Source organism: Suncus etruscus, chromosome 1 (genome assembly GCF_024139225.1).
Source record: "Suncus etruscus isolate mSunEtr1 chromosome 1, mSunEtr1.pri.cur, whole genome shotgun sequence".
Lineage (NCBI taxonomy): Eukaryota > Metazoa > Chordata > Mammalia > Eulipotyphla > Soricidae > Suncus > Suncus etruscus.
In genome coordinates, this window is record NC_064848.1 from 188,057,048 (window position 1) to 188,076,356 (window position 19,309).

The 19,309-nt window shown below is 38.8% G+C and overlaps 1 protein-coding gene across 1 annotated transcript; it reads right to left on the reverse strand.

Annotated features, from left to right (window-relative positions):
- Nucleotides 1-8,398: 8,398 nt before the first annotated feature.
- Nucleotides 8,399-17,480, reverse strand: LOC126018085 (keratin, type I cytoskeletal 28). Its single transcript, XM_049780190.1, has 8 exons — nucleotides 17,049-17,480; nucleotides 15,927-16,009; nucleotides 15,218-15,374; nucleotides 13,423-13,584; nucleotides 13,203-13,328; nucleotides 9,668-9,885; nucleotides 8,794-8,849; nucleotides 8,399-8,541 (listed from the first exon to the last, which is right to left on the reverse strand). Exons 1-8 carry the CDS (start codon nucleotides 17,478-17,480, stop codon nucleotides 8,399-8,401), a joined length of 1,377 nt encoding a protein of 458 aa, XP_049636147.1.
- Nucleotides 17,481-19,309: the final 1,829 nt, after the last annotated feature.

Sequence of the window (19,309 nt, forward strand, 5' to 3'; positions counted from 1 at the left end):
ATCTGGTTTGAGCTGCACTGTCACCAAGATCTCTAGATACAGAGTCTGACTTTACCATCCATGACAAAGCAGAAGTCTTCCATACAACACAAAAGTACCAGGGGGAGAGTAAATGATCATGCAAGGAGTCTATAGCTAACCCCATGACAGTATATTTCAGGGATGGAGAAACCCTGTATCTCCTAGGCCAAGGGAATTCCCTCTATAATATCCCCAATAGTTACTGTGTCTATGCAGGGGGAAAAAAAAAGGAAAAAAAAAGGCACAAAATAATCATTTTTCCACATATATATTTATTTATTGATTGATTGTTTTTTTGACGTCCTTATTTTGGTGTAGATATTGAAGTTAATGTCTCCTTTTTATTTTATATTATTTTATCTTATCTTTCTCTTTCTTTTTGCACTCTGGCATGATTTGATTTCAAAACCGAGACTATTGTGTGGTGCTTCTCTTTATTGCTGTAGGGCTCACTGGATATTTAATTTGACATTTATTTTTGTATTGTTATGGTATTTCAATTATCTTTTTTATGTCCTCTCTCAAACTGAGGTTGATAGCCACTAGAAGGACTCCACACATTTTCAGCATATTTTAATTTTTAAATTTTTTTCTTATTCTTTATCCCATTCTATTGCTTTTCTTTCCCTCAAACAAAACCACATAACTTGATTTATCTAGCTTAGCCTCTCAAATAGAGGGAAAAACAAGGGAGGGCACCAAGACCAAACAGATGTATGATCACTGATAGTAAGCTAGACAAAGAGGGGACCACCTACTCTAGCAGTCCTGGGGGTGAGGGTGGAGGATATGGGTTGCATAAAGGGAACGGGGAAGGGGGGAGGACAAATTTGGTGGTGGGTATTCCCCTGATTCAATGTTAATATGTACCTAAAATACTAATGTGAAAGACATGTAAGCCACTATGATCAAAATAAAAATAAAAAATATATTAAAAAATAAGAGAAGATCTGGTTTGATTCTTATGTTCCTTCCTTTGCACTTGAGATTTTTTCTTCCTATTGCTTTGAACAATTCATCTCTCTCTCTTTTCTTTTACCAATTGATTCCTATATGTCTTAGTGTTAATTTTTTAGGGTCTATTTTATTTCTTTTTGCCTCTTGCATTTGTCCAGCTGTCTCTTTCCAGAGTGGAAAATTCTCTGCTATTATTTCCCTCACTACTTGTTCTTTTCCTTTACCTTTTTCCTCTTCTTCTGGTATTCATATTAGTAGTGGATTTTTTTTTGTCTTTGTTCATTAAGTACCTTACATTTTGTTCCAATGTTTGTGTTTCATTTTTTTCTTGACATCTTTGTTGTTGTTGGCTTGTCTTCAAGTTCATCTATGCGATTTTCTATGTGTATAATTCTGCTATTATGGCTTGTTAGCATGTTTTTTTCATTCTCTTAGTTCCATTTGTATGGATGCTTGCATCTTCTGATAGAATTCTTCTTTGAGTTGGTTGAATTGTTCATCTATGGATTTCTTAATTTCTTTGGTTAGTGATTCTTTGAATTCCATTGCTAAGACATTAAATGCTGTGTTTAGGTCCTCGTCTATAGGGTTTGTGCACTTTGGAAGAATTGGAAATTTGCTAGGATTTCTCTCCATATACCCATCTGCTGGTGTCTTCCTTAGGTTTCCCCATTTTTTGACTTTTCTGTCCTGAGCTGGCTTGGGGCTTTTGGGATGGTGGCTGGGAGTCATTTATTAGAATCTAGATAAAAGCTTCTTTGTCTGTCATTTAAGAGTTTTGATGTAGGTTCTATCCATTTGATTTGTTCATTACAGATAGTCCTTGCTTAGCGACCGCTCACACTTACAACCATCTCTTCACCATTATTTTATTTTATTTTAAATATCCTTTTTCCATCTTGTACACTCTACAGTAGAGTACCATGGTTTTTGGTGCTTTAACGTACCTACTTTATTAACTTTATGTTCTGTAATACATTGCAGTACTGTGTGTAAATTACACAACTTATGCAAATTAAAACAAGTGAAAGTTTTCAGTTTGATCTTTCTCGTTATTTTACTTATTCAGAATACTGTATTGTCAAGTACAATGCATATACTCTACTACTGTATACAGCACATGCAGTTCCTCACTAACGACCAATTTGCTTAACGACCAAACAAAACTTGGTTGTTAAGTGAGAAATATCTGTATTTCATTTTAATTCTTTCTTCCTCCATTTTGTCTTAGTTCTTGTTCTCCTAAATATTTTATATTATCTGAGGTCTCATATTTGCCAGAAATGACTAACACCACTTTCCATTATATTTATTGAAAATAAAATTGTTTGAAAATAAAATTTTTTCATGAGTTAATCAGTGAATTTGCAGAAAAGCAAGCCAGAAAAATCGGTTGAGTAATCAAGAAACCACAAAACTAAAATGATATATTTTTTGTATAATACAAATTTACGACATCAAAATATTCAATTCTGAAAGCTATAAGTTTCGGATATTATGTATGTATAACTCTTATTTATATTATGTTACAAATAATAACATATAAAAGACATTTGTTCTAGCATTATTTTCTATCCTAGTAGCTCTGGATAAAATTTTAACCCAACTTCTAAACAAAGAGCTCCCTCCATGTTTTAGTTTTGTACTGGGTCATTGGGAAAATGAAGAATCCTAGAGAAAAAGAGCTCCAGGTAGAGATATCTGAGTATTTTACACAAGAGAAATTTACTACACAAATACTCTGAAGTGAAATGCACCTACACACAGAGCCTCCAAATATTTAAGACCTGCCTCTGGAAGATCAATAGAACTTCAAAGATTATTTTGCATTAGAAAGAAAAACCCACCATGAAAGACGACTATAAAGAAATGGGCAAAAAATAGAACTTAAGAGAGACAAACAACAAGGGAAGCAAACCAACCAATCAAACAAACCCCCCCCCCCCAAAAAAAAAAACCCCCAGCAAAAATCAACAAGAAAAACTTTAACTAAAAACTATCAGCTTTGGAATAGCAGAGCATGTACCTTGACTCGTGAGATCTGCCCCTTCACTACTAAATGGGACCCTTGCCCCCAGTTCACTTCTTGGAGTAATTTCCTATAACTAGCACAGCAACAAAATAAAAGAAATCCGCTAAATCATTCTCTTAAAAGAAACAAAAATACTGCACATTTAGAACATCAACTAAACACCAATAAAATTGAACAGCAAAAGCACTAGCAGGACTTCATAAAATTAACCCCCAATAAAACTTCTATAAATCTGTTGGAAAATAAATTTTATAATATTTATCCTAACAGTAGAACAAAAGAGAAAAAAAGATGGTACATGAAAAGACAATAATATTAGATGCTTTGGGGGAAAAAAACAAAACAAAACAACCTTCAGTGGAGCTTCCAGAAAGAGAGCTGGGAGAATTGATGAAGAATTTCTCTTGTAAAACATATTCTAAAATGCTAAAGGACTAAGCTACTACATGGAAAGAGGCTACTGAGAACTATGCACCACAAATGAGAATCACAGCAAGACCTGTGTGCTGAATATTTTGTTATCCCTATAGAAAAAGAGAACCCTGGAAGTTTTACAAGAAAAGGTAACACATTTCCCACAAGGGAGGAGATCATGACTGTGTAGGACTTCTCACCAGCCCTAAAGTGTAATACTAGCAGAGAATACCAGAAAAAGCTGGTCTGACAATTACATGCTCCTTGAAATGCTGCACTTTCATAACCAACTCATAACAACAGAGTGGGATAAAAGTATTTTTAGACATCAAAGATCTTTGCTCATTTTGACAGGATGCCCCAAGAGGGAAAAAAAAAAACCAAAGAAGAAAAGGGAAAGCTTTGTAGACAGGAAATGAATGGGGGTCGGGGGTGTCTCAGTGTCAAATGCATTGAATTGAACACAGCCAGCATGTATCAAGCAGGTCTAAACAGCAGTTCATACATAAGAGGAGACTGGAGGATTTTGAGTGAGACCCTAGGGGAAGAGAAGAAAATGATGAATAGTTTATGTACTGTAACAGAGGATTATGGAAGTAAGGCACATAGGAAATTCAATTAGGAAATACATTAAAAAAAGATTGTTGGAAAGAACAAAATGTTGCACTGTGGAACAAGGAGATTCCAGTTGACAACACAGTGGACAATATTTACTTAGAATGATCAAAATAACAAACTTTGAGAAATAAAACTCTTAGGAAAAGTGGAAAGATGGTAAAAGCCAAATTCTCAATTTCCTTTTAAGAGAATAATAATTTTTAAAATGGACCGATCAAGTAATAGTGAATAAAAATGTATTACTTAAAAAACATTAGGATAAGAAGAACTAGCTGAGTTTATTTTCTTTATTAATTTACATTATTTATAGAGGTCATTGCTATGATCCTCCCCTCCTTTTTCTGAGCACCACTTTAGAGGACTTCTGCTAGAAAAAATATTGACTTGGTAAATTTTACTTAACTGCTAGTTTTATTTAGGTTTCTGGGTCACACCCAGCAATATTTGGGGACTACTCCTGGCTCTGAGCTCTTGGTGGTGTTAAGGGGTTGCATGCAAGGCAAAGGCTTATATTTTTGCAAGGCAAATGCTTATCTCCAAAAAAGCATAAACTTAAAAAAATAGAAAGGAAGATAAGTTAAAAATTTAAGTGATGGAGTAAAAAATAGATAACTTATAACTGAGGATAAAAAATCAGTAAACTGTTGGAAAAATAGAAGTGTATTATTCTAAATGCTGGGCGATAGAGTGTGAGCAGGAGAAGTTCTACAACTATATTTTACGGTGTAGTGTTGCCATTGTTTTGTGATAGACAACACATGCATGTATGCGTACTCATATAGTCATATTTGAATATTAATATATTCATGTATATTAATTCATATATTCGTAATTAGGTTCAAAACTAGCAATGTACAACAATATTAAAATGAAAGGTAAAATGTATCCCAATCACTTAAAAGTTTAACTTTCATTTATTTAAAAGTTTAACTTTCACTTATTTTAAATTATGCTAATGGCAAATTACAAAAATATGACAAAATATATTACAAAAATATGACAGATGAAGAGGATTATAGTATTATTGAAAAAATACATTTGAGTGCTTTTACTGATTCTTTACACCTAGATATAAGGGAGGCCCCTTTTTCATTTCTGCACTGCATCTAGTTGGTATTTTTTTTTTTTTTTTGGTTTTTGGGCCACACCCGGCGGTGCTCAGGGGTTACTCCTGGCATTCTGCTTAGAAATAGCTCCTGGCAGGCACAGGGGACCATATGGGGCACCGGGATTCGAACCAACCACCTTTGGTCCAGGATTGGCTGCTTGCAAGGCAAGTGCTGCTGTGCTATCTCTCCGGGCCCCCTCTAGTTGGTATTTTAAGAAAGTTATTTATTTCCCCAGAAATTTCTAGCATTTGCTTCATTGGGTGATTTCGTTGGCTCAAGATTCTGAAAATATTCCATTTTCCCTCATTTCTTTCCCCTCTTTGTTGCTCTTGTTGCCATCGTGAGGGGGCAATGCAAAGCACTTCGTGGGTGCTGCACCCAATCTCATGATGTTCAGGCACTCTGGATGCAAGGCTGGCTGGGGTTTCCACACTCAGCCTCAGTGCCTGGACAACCTTGCCAAGGTACCCAAATGCTCTGTTGTGGTACTGGGGATCCCAGAGCAGTGGAGACTATGTCGGTACATGGGTGGTGCTAGTGATGGAATTGACTGAGTCACTGAGCATTCTTCCAACTTATTTTTCATTAAACCTTTATATGAGGGTTGGGTAGAATTCCTACTTCTCCTTGGAGCTTCTCAGTAGAATCAAGCCATATTTTATAGAGAAACGGTTATCCTTGTAAAGAATGTAATATTTTGGCAAGTTCTATCCTATATTTTGATCCCCAGGACAGACACATAATGTCCACCAATCTAATGAGAGTTTTTGGTGGTTTTTTTTTTTTTTTTTTTGGGGCCACACCCAGCAATGCTCAGAAGTTAGGAGTTAGTCCTGGCTCTGCAATCAAGGATAACTTCTAGCAGTTTTTGGGGAACCATATGGGATGCCAGGGATTGAACCCAGGTCAGCCATATGCAAAGCAAGTTCCCTACCAACTGTACAATTGCTCGGGCCTCTATCACAAGTTTTTAACTTCTTTATTTTGGAGGGAGGGATCACACCTGGTGGCACTCAGGGGTTATTCCTGGTTTTACGCTCAGAAATCGCTCCTGGCAGGTATGTGGGATCATATGGAATGATGGGATTTGAACCACCATCCATCCTGGATAGGTTGTGTGCAAGGCAAACGCCTTACCACTGTGCTATCTCTCCAGCCCCACGATTTTTAACTTCTAAGATATTGTTGGCAGATTGTTTTGTCTGCTGCTTGTTTTTGTACATTGTCTGAGTTAAGAATGGTTTTTATCCCTGATACCACATATGATCTCCTGATCACCTCTAGGGTGATCCTTAATCGAAGAGTCAGAAGTATGCTGGGTCTGGCACCCCTCAATCTCAGAAGAATGTTTCAAAAATAAAAATGATAAAATGGCATTTAATTACATGTCAAAATCATTTGAAATTTGGGGCCGGAAAGATAGCATGGAGGTAAGGCGTTTGCCTTTCATGCAGGAGGTCATCGGTTCAAATCCCGGCACCCCATATGGTCCCCCGTGCCTGCCAGGAGCAATTTCTGAGCCTGGAGCCAGGAATAACCCCTGAGCACTGCCGGGTGTGACCCAAAAAAAAAAAAAACAAAAAAAAAAAAAACAAAAAACAAAAAACAAAATCATTTGAAATTTGAGTTTTACTATGTTTGAACAGGGGTATATTCATTTATGGATGTTTGTGGCTGTTTTTTGTTATGGTGACTGAGTCGTGTGGCTGAAATGGGGACCTGGTTTTCTGCAAGGTCTACCTTATTTATGTCTGGAATTTGACTATAAAAGTTGCTAATATCTTTTTTTGGGGGGGTAAGGAGTCATTAGCAGTAGGCTCATAGCTATGAATTTTTCTAGGGGTTATCCTCACTCTGTGGGGACTTGTATCCTGGGTGGTGTGAGGCTCTTACCAATTTTTGAGAAAGGCTCAGAGCTAAAATGCTAGAAATGTGCCATCTAGTGGTAGGACTTTTCAAGCATAGGAGACGTTTTAAACTTGTCCATTCTAATTACACACTTAAAATATAGTGTATATAAGTACCATGCTAACCGATTGCGCCACTGAGTGAAATAAGCCACACACACACACACACACACACACACAAGAATAGTCTCACTCATTTATGGAATTTTTGTTTGTTTGTTTTTGGGCCACACCCTGTGATGCTCAGGGGTTACTGCTGGCTATGCACTCAGAAATCGCTTCTGGCTTGGGGACCATATAGGAAGCCAGGAGATCGAACCGCAGTCCATCCTGAGTCAGCTGCATGCAAGGCAAATGCCCTATCACTGTGCTATTGCTCTGGCTCCTCATCTATGGGGTTTTAAGAAAAGTAAAAAGCATTTTTTTTAAGCTGGTGCTTATTTGCATTCTAGTGGGGAGTTGCTTCTGTGCTCACACAATTCTTTTTTTTTTTATTTAAACACCTTGATTACATACATGATTGTGTTTGGGTTTCAGTCATGTAAAGAACACCACCCATCACCAGTGCAACATTCCCATCACCAATGTCCCAAGTTTCCCTCTTCCCCACCTGACCCCTGCCTGTACTCTAAACAGGCTCTCCATTTCCCTCATACATTCTCATTATTAGGACAGTTCAAAATGTAGTTATTGTAATAATATCCAGAAATGAGGGCCAAAAGGACCAGCTCACGATATGAAGTTCACCATAAAGAGTGGTGAGTGCAGTTAGAGAAATAACTTCATTAATAACTACCACGACAATGTTAATGTGTGAGAGAAGTAGAACGCCTGTCTTGAATACAGGAAAGGGGTGAAGGAGGAGAGAGATGAGGGCATTGGTGGTGAGAATGTTGCACTGGTGAAGAGGGGTGTTCTTTTTATGACTGAAACCTAACTACAATCATGTTTGTAATCACAGTGCTTAAATAAAGATATTATTAAAAAACAAAAACAAACAAATATGGTATAACTTAAGGATCATACCTAAGTTATATTATACTATTATTTAATACTGAGGTAAAGACATGTAAGATATATTACATAAACTGTCTATAAATTAACAAAGAAAAATGATCTGCAAATAATTATTTATTAGTCATAAGTGAAAGGAAATAAGAGCGCTCAGAATTTTTATTTACTTGGAAACACCCAACATTCTGTAAAAGTTAACTAAGAAGAAAGGCATTTTTTGCTCAGTATCTTGTGAAGGGTAGACAATATTTTTATTACCCTTCCTGAGATGTAAAATTATGAGGCTATCCAGAATTTCATAGATGATTTTCTCATGAGGTGACAGGCTAGAAAGAAGCCTTTGGCTCTGTTTTGCCATTGGTCATCTTAGATGTTTTTTCTTCAATGGAGTGAACTCTTGAGGAAAGAACTTTACCACGCTGATCTATCTCTTCAACCACTGTCTTTACCAGTGTGGTTTTGGATAATTCTAGAAATAAAAAAGCAAATGAATATGAACATATAATCTAAAATTTTACATAAGTAATCCCACTGCTTATTTTACATAGTATGCACATATTGGGTGAGGGAATAAATATCGATTTATAGGATGTTTGAGGTAGTTTCAAAAAATAGTTGTTCAGTTGTTAAAATAAGTTCACTATAGGATATTGCTAGCATGTGCAACTCCAAATATTTTGAAATTATTTGCTGCAATAAACATAGGAATAGATTTCATTACCTTTGGAGGAATTCCCTGAGCTTCCCGATGCAAAGCCCTTGGATTTGGAGCATGAGCTGTGAAAGAAAAGAAACCAAACCATTAAGTAGTATATCTACTTTTTAGTGTATTTACTTTGAAAGTCTCTACTTTTGGTGTGTTTACTTTTTCTGTGTATAAATGAAGAAACAGTCATTTATCACGGTCATTTATCAACAGATAAATATTAACTCAAGTGAACTCTGGAATACTCTACACAGATCTTCCTTTGCTGGAGTGGGAAAACAGCAAAATTCTTGTTTGCAAGAAACGACTGTAATTATATGTTATTTACAAAGCGGGTATAAAAAGCTCTTATTTTCTCTTGAGATTTTTGTTTTTGAGTCACATCTGACTGTGCTCAGAACTGGCTCTGTGCTCAGGGATTGCTCCTAGCCATGTTTAGGGGACCATATAAGGTACAGGGTTTGGATTCAGATCAGCAGTGTGAAAGACAAATGCCCTACCGTTAGTACTATTTATCCAGTCCCTTGTTTGTTTTTTAAATCCAAGTATTTAAATATTCAGGAGAGACCTATCTTTTCTAGGTTTACCTAAACTGGGAGTTTGCACAGAGCTTGCTATTTTTTTCTCTCTCATTTTTTCTTTTTTTTTTGGTGGTAATGGGTGCACTTGGTGGTGCTCAGGCTTCTCTCATGGTTTTATGATCAGAACTCAAAGTATTGAACCTGGGTTGGTCATTATAGTTTAGTTTCTCTACTATCTCTTTGGCCCAAGAGACCACTTATTTCACTGCAGCAAGTGATATTAAGAATGAATGAAAAAATGGAGAAAGCCAGCAGAGTTGAGTGGGGAATACTGAAGTAAGTCTGGGCGACTCAAGAATCTGACATACTTTCCATCTCCATCGATCAGGCGGCAGTAGGTCTCGATTTCTTTTTCCAGGTGCAACTTGAGGTCTAGCAGCTGCTCGTACTCCAGCTTCTGGCCCTCGGTTTCGGTTCTGACCTGGTGCAGCTGCTCCTCCAGGGCGCCGATTTGACCCTGAATCTGGGTCAGCTGTGTACAGTAGTTGCCCTCGGTCTCAGTCAGGGAGCATTCCAGAGAGTGTTTCTGAGGAGGGAGAAGATGCCAAAAAAAACAGGGCTGAAAATACTCAAAGAACTAGGCAAGTTCTCAGCAAACAGCAGGAGCTGGTGGGAGATGAGCTTTGATAAAGTGCCAGGGGCTTGTCACAACCCAGTAGGGGCAGGAGAAGAAGGGAAGTGATAGGCATTTTCTGTGAGGGCTTGTGCATACTAGATGACAGGATGTGGGAAATATAAGGTGTACTCACTGTCCCCATGGATGTTGGTGATATTTTGGTGCTGTGCCATATGACAACTGACACATTTTGTATTAAAACAGAGGAGCACAGTAAGAAATCAAATTTAAATAAAGAAATTGAGGCTGGAAAACTAACACTTTAAGGAGTGGCCTTACAGGCAACTTGGGGTTGCCCTGTTATTAGTTAATTGTATATAACTACTTTCCCCAGAGAATTCCCCCACCCACGCTTCCAAAATCTTTGTGCCTTGCTCATTCTTCCAATCTGCCCTTGAGATTCAATCATTGGTCAAAGACCTTTATTTTGAGACCTTGAGGTAGTGTGAATGACTTAACAGGGCTGGGATGTTAAGACAAGAAGTAGACTTATAACACAGCTTTGGTCAAGATTTTGACACAACTATTATAAATATTATACTTCCTCAGGTCTGCTTTGATAGTCTCTAATTTGTCTTGTTGGGCAAGTCCTACCTCAATTAAAGCAATTTTCCTCTTTCCCTTATCATATATAAATACCACCTGGGTGGTAATTACTCGTCCTGATATTGGTTATTATCTGACTTTCCACCTACATCCCCACTCTTTGATTTTCCTTCTTGTAAGGAGCAACTTCTGATCTTACCTTGTTTAAAATAAAACTTAGTTATCAAAGGAGGGCTCAAGCTTTTATTTTTTATCTTTTTTCTTTTGCCTTTTGGGCCTCACCTGGTGCTTCTCAGGGCTTCCATCTGGTTCTGTGCTCAGGGGTCACTCCTAGAGGCCTTGGGGGACCATATGTAGTATCAGGGAATTGAACCCTGGTTGGCTGTGTGGAAGGTAGTACTATCTATTGTACTACCTCTGGCTCAAGCCCATCTTTTATCACGAGACATTTAAGAAGAGCTGGGCCCAACTATTTACATACTTAATCTATTTATTATTTAATCTAATAATGTTCTTCTGCTTATTTTTTATTTCTGTTATGGCATAATAATATTGGTTAAAATTGCATATCTGGGACTGGAAAGATAGTACAGCAGGTATAACATCTGCCTTGCATGAGGCTAAGCCAGGTTAAATACTTGGCACCCCTTATGGTCCCTGAGCTTGCTAAGAATAATTCATACGCACATAGCCAGGAAGCATTGTTGGATATGACCCTAAAAAAACCTAAAAATTGAATATCTTGCAAAATATTTTGTTTATTGTTTATTATCATTCTAATATTGTAAATTGGAATTATGAAATATTCATCATCATGAATAGATGCTGGTATGAACTGACTAAAAACCACTTGTGACTGGTGCTTGCTGTGGGCATTGTTGAGCACTCTGGGGGTTAAGATGTGCAAAGGATGAGCTGGAAGGTCCATGAAAGGGTAAGTTAGATGGGGTTGTAAAATGTTGAGGTGAGTGCAAAGCAGTTTGAAACTTTAGTTTCCCTGATAAAATTTTTTCATATAGAATTATTACTTTTGGCCAGAGCAATAACATAGTGGATGGGGCACTTGCCTTGCATGAGGCCAGCCTGGGTTTGATCCTTGGCATCTTATATAAGTTGCCTGAGCATGCCACGAGTAATTCCCAAGCATAGAGCCAAAAGTAGCCCCTGAGCACCGCCAGGTGTAGCCCCAAAACAAAAAAAATAAAATTTTTTTATTTTGAATTTTTTTGGGTTTTGGTCATACCTAGCTATGTTCAGGGCTTACTCTTGGCTATGCACCCAGGAATCACTCCTGGCAGTGCTTGGGATACCATAATGGTTTCCAGAGATCCAACCCAGGTTGACTGCTAGTAAAGCAAGTGCCCTCCCTGCTATACTATCTCTCCAACCCCATATTTGATTTCTAAAATAATTGTTAATATTCTCCTAAATCAGAAAGTCACCAAGATTATTCTACCTTCTATTGCCGAGCTTGGCTTGAAGATGAGGAAAGAAGGCAGGATGAACTTGGCTCTTCATGTTATGAGAAATACAAAAGAGCTGTATATTTAGACAATACCCAACTTACACAGGATTTCTGTATTAACTAATAGAAGAAGAGAGAACTTTGAATTCATCCTATGACTAAAAGGATCTCAGGTGTGAAAGCTAGGATCTATGCTGCCATTAGTCTATTCCATTGTTTTTTAACTAACATTTAGAAAAGTATTATTTTATGTGCCTAAGCTATAAGATTGCAGATATCACAGATTCTAACCATTTTCTAACATCATGGCTTCTAGGTGAAAATTCTGAGACATTTTCCCTATCAGAGCTCAGAAGTGGAGGGGATATATGGGCATCAGGAATGGGGCTCCATACTCCAGCTGCTGGAAAGAAGGGATCAGGGAAGAGGGGTGATGTTACAGGAACCTCAAGTGGCAAGGAGGGTTTCTGCTATCAGCGTGGAGGGTAGGAGAAGAGTGGAGAACCTTCAGCAGGGATTAGTCAGAAGGAAAGAAGTCTCTAGTAGAAAGACCAAAGGGTAAGAACGTTCACCAGTGGTCTTTGAGAAGCTGGTAAAATCAACTGGGTTGACCTCATCTTTTCCTTTCTTATTCATGGAGCAGAGTTGTGAAACAATAGTGGCTCTTTCCTTCCAGAGACACCTAGCCCCTTGGAAAGACACCAAAGACACCATGGGGAAAGGGAATGTGTCCCAATTACTGAAATCAAGCCTTTTGGTTGCTCCCAGCCTGCACCCCAAAAGCAAGTCCATTTAGCCTAGGATGGTCTTTATGCAACTTCAGAATCACTGGCAGGGTATGGGGAACTGAAGGCAGGGCTCTGTGAGATAGTGGGGCAGGTACCTTGGCATCCCCGGGAGGACAGAAGAGACAAGCTAAGTTCTTGGGGGTGTGTTCGGATGGGGACCCTTTTTTTCCCCCTTGTGAAAGCACGAGAGGCTTTTACCCACCATGATAGAAGCGGATCCCTCTAGTCTGCCTTGGATGATGGGCACAGCTTGGCTTGCCCTGCAGGGTTTATCCTGCTCTTGGGAGATCTTGGGAGGAAGGTTCTCCGTGGTAGGCCCAGAACTGGGCCCAGACCAACTCTGCTCTGCTAACCCCAGAGCATGCGCAAGCAGGATTTACTGAACCCCCATTGTCGTTGTCGGGGTCACCGAGGCCCTCCTCACCTACCATGGCCAGCAACGACTGCAACTCGATCTCCAGCGTCTGCAGCGAGCGCTTCATCTCTGTCAGTTCGTTCCTGGCCGAGGTGCAGCGCCCCGCGTCGTCGGAGATCTGCTGCTGCAGAGTGGCACTCTGCAAGGATGGGGGCCAGGGTGACTTGGGGTCTCGGGGTGGGGGTGCACCCCACCCAACCCTGCGGCCCAGAGGAGCCCCGCCGGGTCCCCACCTTCTCGTTGAACCAGGCCTCGGCGTCCCTGCGGTTCTGCTCGGCCAGGTCCTCGTACTCGGCGCGCATGTTGTTGAGCAGCACGGTGAGGTCCACGCCTGGCGCTGCGTTCATCTCCACATTCACGTTGCCTCCGGCCGCGCACTGCAGCGCCTTCATTTCCTGCAGGGTAAGCAGCAGAGGGAGAGCACCTTAGGGGTGCTAGCAGTTTCCCTTGAGTCCCGAAGGAGTTTTTCCCCAGTTGTGTCTTTGCCAATCAAGATTTGTGGTCTTAGTGTAAAGCACATGATAAACAAACAAACAAACAAATAACCCCCCCTGGCCATTATCATGGTGCCAGGACATCTATTTAATGAAGGATTCTTTAATTAATGAGATACCACTAAAAATGCTTCTTCTGGACCACTATGACCAAGATGGAAATGATCACTCTGGACAAGAACTGGGTGCAGAAAGGAGATAAAGTGATATGCATCATACCTCTTCGGTTACAAGATTGCAAGCCACAGTGTCTGAAGGGGAAAAGAAAGAGCTAGAGACAGAGAGACAGAGACACACACAGAGAAAGAGAGAGAAAAGTATCTGCCCCAGTAGTAGGCAGGGGAAGGGTGGGAGGAAAACTGGAGACAGTGATGATGGGAAAAGGGCACTGGTGAAGGGTGCATATTGTATGACTGAAACTCAATTATGAACAACTTTGTAACTATGGAAAAAAGACAACTGTATTATGAACAACTTTGGTAACCATTGTATTTAAATAAAGTAATTAAGAAAAAATTGCTTTTCAAAATAGCGTTTTTTATATTTTAAAATGAGAAGAGGATGCAAAGCACCGAGTTATGCAACACATAGTTGTTGGAAAGAGAGCAGTGGGGAACATTAAATCCTTCTCAACCCCAAATTCCTGCCCTGCACTCTTTTTTTTTTTATTTATTTTTTTTATTTTGGGTCACACCCGGCAGGTATGCTCAAGGGTTATTCCTGGCTCTGTGCTCAGAAATTGCCCCTGGCAGGCACAAGGTACCATATGGGATGCCTGGATTTGAACCACCATCTGTCCTGTGTTGGTCGCATGCAAGCCAAATACCTTACCACTGTGCTATCTTCCAGCCCTCTGCCCTGCAGTCTTGAGCTGTCATTGAGGGGAGGATGCCTGTTAATCCAGGCGTGAGGGGTAGCTGGCAGGAGCTGTTCTCTGGGGTGTGTGTATGTGGGAGCTCCTTCAGCCTCTGCATGTCTGTCCCAGTGGCAGTATCTGCCCTGAGCCCACAGTCAGAGATCTACGACCTCAACTTAATTTTTTTTTGTTTTTTTTTTTTTTTTTGTTTTTTGGCCACACCCGGCGATGCTCAGGGTTACTCCTGGCTCTCTGCTCAGAAATCACTCCTGGCAGGCACGGGGGACCATATGGGATACCAGGATTCGAACCACCATTGGTCCTGGGTCAGCGCTTGCAAGGCAAATGCGCTACCATTGTGTTATCTCTCCGGTCCCTCAACTTAATTTTTAAGCTAAGATGTTCTTAAGCTAAAATAATCTGTTCTGTTTGTAATTGTATTTACTAGACCGGTAACACTGCTTGCTTAAGTCATCCTTCCCAGTACCAATGCAAAGCAAAAGATTTACATTGTAATCCTACAGCGTATAGGGTGCTAGCCTTACAGACCCTGTTTACTTTTTATCCCTTACTCTTATAACCTGCTTGAGTTATTCTTTATTAGTGTATTCGGATCTCCCTGCAAATATTTAAAACATATAGAATTTGTGTTTGCATGGGAAGGGAAGTTTCGCCTACCTCTTCATGATTTTTCTTGAGGTATGTCATCTCCTCACTCAGGGACTCATACTGTAGCTCCTGGTCGGTCCTGCAGAGGGTCAACTCATCCAGGACCCGCCTCATCCCATTGATGTCAGCCTCTGTGTTTTGATGAAGACTGAGCTCGTTTTCATACCTTGGGAAGCAGGAAATAAATTTCAGCATTGGACAGACTCACATGTGATGCAAAATTAAATCTCCATGACTTTGATCTGAGAGTACTAAGTTGAATAAAAACTAAATATAATAAAAATATACAAAGAAAGCCCTCTTCATTCCACATCCTCAATTCTGTGTAGAAGGAGCTGCTTAATATTTTAGTCAAATATATTTCAATGGTACATACCAATGAAATATAATTATATGATTTTAGGATTTCATCTTGTTAATATTTTTACTTGTCAACTAGTATTACTAAGAATCAACTTAATGCTTGCCATTGTTCTAGACATCTAGACAAATGCAGTGATATTTTGTTCCCTGTTTGCAATAAATGTGTATAAATCATGAGTATAACATTAGAACAAGCTTTGTTTTGCATTATGTTATAATATCATAGCACATAATGCTTCATTTGATTCTAAGCAAAATATTGTAGTATATGCTAGTTGAATTGAAATTAAAATTTTACTGCACAAGTTAACAATAGGAATTGTTTTCTAGAAAAGGGTTGTTTTTGATCACTTACTTGAGCCGGAAATCATCAGCAGCCAACCTGGCATTATCAATCTGCAGAATAACATTAGCATTTGCAGTTGTTGATGCTATTATCTGGAATAAATTAAAAGGGAAGGCACAACAAATTAATCTACTTTTATATTTATCTTTGCATGGAATAAGATTGTTAAATAATGAAGCTTTTACATAAAATGTTCCTAAATTACTACCTGGATGATTGAGATTACATTAAAAATTACAGTATGATATTCTTTCTGTTCACATATTCATATATCTTTTATTTTTATTTTATTTTTTATTTTAATGATAAAATTTTTTATCATTAGACATATCTCAAAATAACAGCGAAACTACAGTATTTATGGTATACTGAAATTCACAAATCAAAGCTCCTGATTTGAATTAAAAGAATAATTATCTGTTGTTATAAAGAATGAAATACAATGCAAGTCATATTGTTTTATATATTTTTCTAGAAAAATTTTTTTGACCACATTTAGTGTATATAGCTCAGGACTTACTCCTGACTCAGGAGATCTTTATTTAGGTATCACCTATCTTGGGACTTGGGGGGCCATATCAGATACCAGAGATCAAATCCAAGTCAGACCCATGAAGTCAAGAGTATCCGGTTTGGGGCTGGCGAGGTGGTGCTAGAGGTAAGGTGTCTGCCTTGCAAGCGCTAGCCAAGGAAAGACCGCATTTCGATCCCCCTGCATCCCATATGGTCCCCCCAAGCCAGGGGCAATTTCTGAGCGTTTAGCCAGGAGTAACCCCTGAGCATCAAATGGGTGTGACCCGAAAAACCAAAAAAAAAAAAAAAGTATCCAGTTTGCTATACTGTTTCTCCAGCTCACTGTTACATAATTTTAAAAATACTGTAACCTTAGGGTTGGAGAGATAATACAGCGGTAGGGCTCTTACCTTGCTCCCAGTCAAACTTGGTTCAATCCCTAACATCCCATATGGTCCCCTGAGCCCACCGAGAGTAATTTCTGAGTGCAGAATTAGTAGTAAGCCCTGAGTACTGCTGGGTGTGGCCCCAAAATTAAAATAAACAAACAAACAAACAAATAAATAAACATGCCTTTAAAAATATGCTGTAATCAGCTCCACATTTTCTATTTCTTACCTTAGTCTTAAGATCTTCAATTGATAGGTGATATCTGCTATAGTCATGGTCAAGTCCACGACAAGATCCAGGTCCATATTTTTCATACCAGCTCTTGATTTTCCTTTCTAGTTCAGCATTAGCCTCCTCCAGAGCCCGCACGTTATCCAAGTAGGAGGCCAAGCGGTCATTGAGATTCTGCATGGTCACCTTCTCGTTTCCAGAGAGGAGGCCCCCCTCACTTCCAGCAAAGCCAGCTCCAGCAACATTTCCAAGGACACCACCAGGATGGTTTCTACCTCCTCCCAAAGTACAGGAAAGTCCACTTCCAGTAAGGGAGCTGCCACATGCATTGTTGCCGGCAAATCCTGCACCTCCATTTGATGGTCTGACAGAACCTGTTCCAGACTGTAAACAAATATGTCTGGACCCACTAGAAAACCGGAGAGACATGGCAGGAAGAGGGCCGTTCACCTTGTCTGTGGATGGCTGCAACGTCAAAGAAGAACAGAAGATTGTGCGCTGATATTTTGTTGGGCTTTTATACACAATTATTGGGGTGTTTCTATTTGAGTGAGGCATGCCAAAAGAAAACTGGCATCATTCAGATTAGCATGAAATTATGTATAATTGGGTGCTGTTTTTTTTTTTAAATTCATGTCTAACTTCCCTGGCTCTTGCTTCGGGATATTTGTTATCTTAAATATAGTAGGGTTTATTCTATATTAAGTTCATTATTTTAACTTTTAATTTTGAGTGAGTAATTCTTTACTTTCATCTAGACCTAGGACTATGGCATCATTATGCAGCACAAGGTATTATAAAGTTTTACAAGTTAAGAAAGGCTGTTATAGAGAACCATGAGCTACAGTTGGGACTTAATTACCAGAAAGGTATATAAAAAACCATTAGGTACAGAAACATATATTTTATCCTTGTCTGAGCAAAAAATAAAAGGTATTAAAATACTATCCTGGCAGCCTCTTTGGTCTTACCATGATTTTAAAATCTATTTATTATCTTAAACAAGAGTCTAGATATTGATTGACTCCTTTATACGTTGTGTAATGTGTGTCTGAAGCTTGATGCTACATGAAAAAAATCAAGATATAATGCTTTCCCCCCCCAAAGATTAAAAAGGTTTAACAATCTTCAATAATTAGGAACCATAGAGGTAGTAAGTAGGTCATATGTTTGCCTAGCATGCAGTCAACTGGATTTGAGCTGCAGTACTCTATATAATTAATCTCCTGAATCCCACCAGGAGTGATTTCTGAGAGTACAGAGCAAGGAATAAGTCCTGTGGCTCCAAAACAAAACAATAAATAAATGTTTGTCATGACAAGAATAGGAGAATATTCTGAACTGGTCTAAATAGTTTGGAATAAACTCTAAATAAAAAGAAGAGGGAAATAGAATCAGGTTTAAATAATAAAAATAGAAACAACCACCAATGCCATTGGTGGTGGGAATGCTGCACTGGTGAAGGGGATATTCTGTTTATGACTGAAACCCAACTACGATCATGCTTGTAATCATGGTGAGTAAATAAAAATAAAAAAAAGAAACAAACAACTATAAGGTTAGGACATTGTGCAGGTGGAAAGAATGAAGGCAGTAGAAGAAATGAAGAGTATGTGGCTATTGACTGAATTTAGAGAAGGAAGAAGGAATGACTCCTAAGTAAATGGCAAATGCTGGGAACCCCATAATATTAAATGAGTAGGGACTAACGGAGGGAAAAAATACTGGGTAACTTGTGGACCAACTGAGTTTGAGGAGTCAATGGAATGTCTAATCTGAAGAAGACTGAGAATGTGAATATTTAGAATAAATACATGAACCTGGGGAAAATTATCTGGCCACTAAAGAGCGAGGGACATTTTAGAAAGAATTGAGCACTTAGCTCTCATTTGTAATGATATTCAAATGTCAGTTAAAAGTTATCCTGGCATAGAAATAGCAAAGATGAATTTGAAATTTGAAGGCTCAATGAAGACAAACATAAAACATTTTCCAATGTGCTTAAGAAAATTATTGAGGCGATTTGACCATATGGTTATATAAAAAAGAGGGAGATAAGACCAGAGGAACAGATACACCAGGGAAAAGATAATAATTAAATCACTGGTCATATTTTCAAGGTCATGGAGCAGACAGACAGTATGAGTCAGAGATTAGTGGATGTGAAAGAAGATGGTTAAGTTGGACAGGGTCAAGTCAGAGAAACAGACTTTTAAAGTAACAACCCTCAAATCTACACAGAGAACCATGAAGAATGA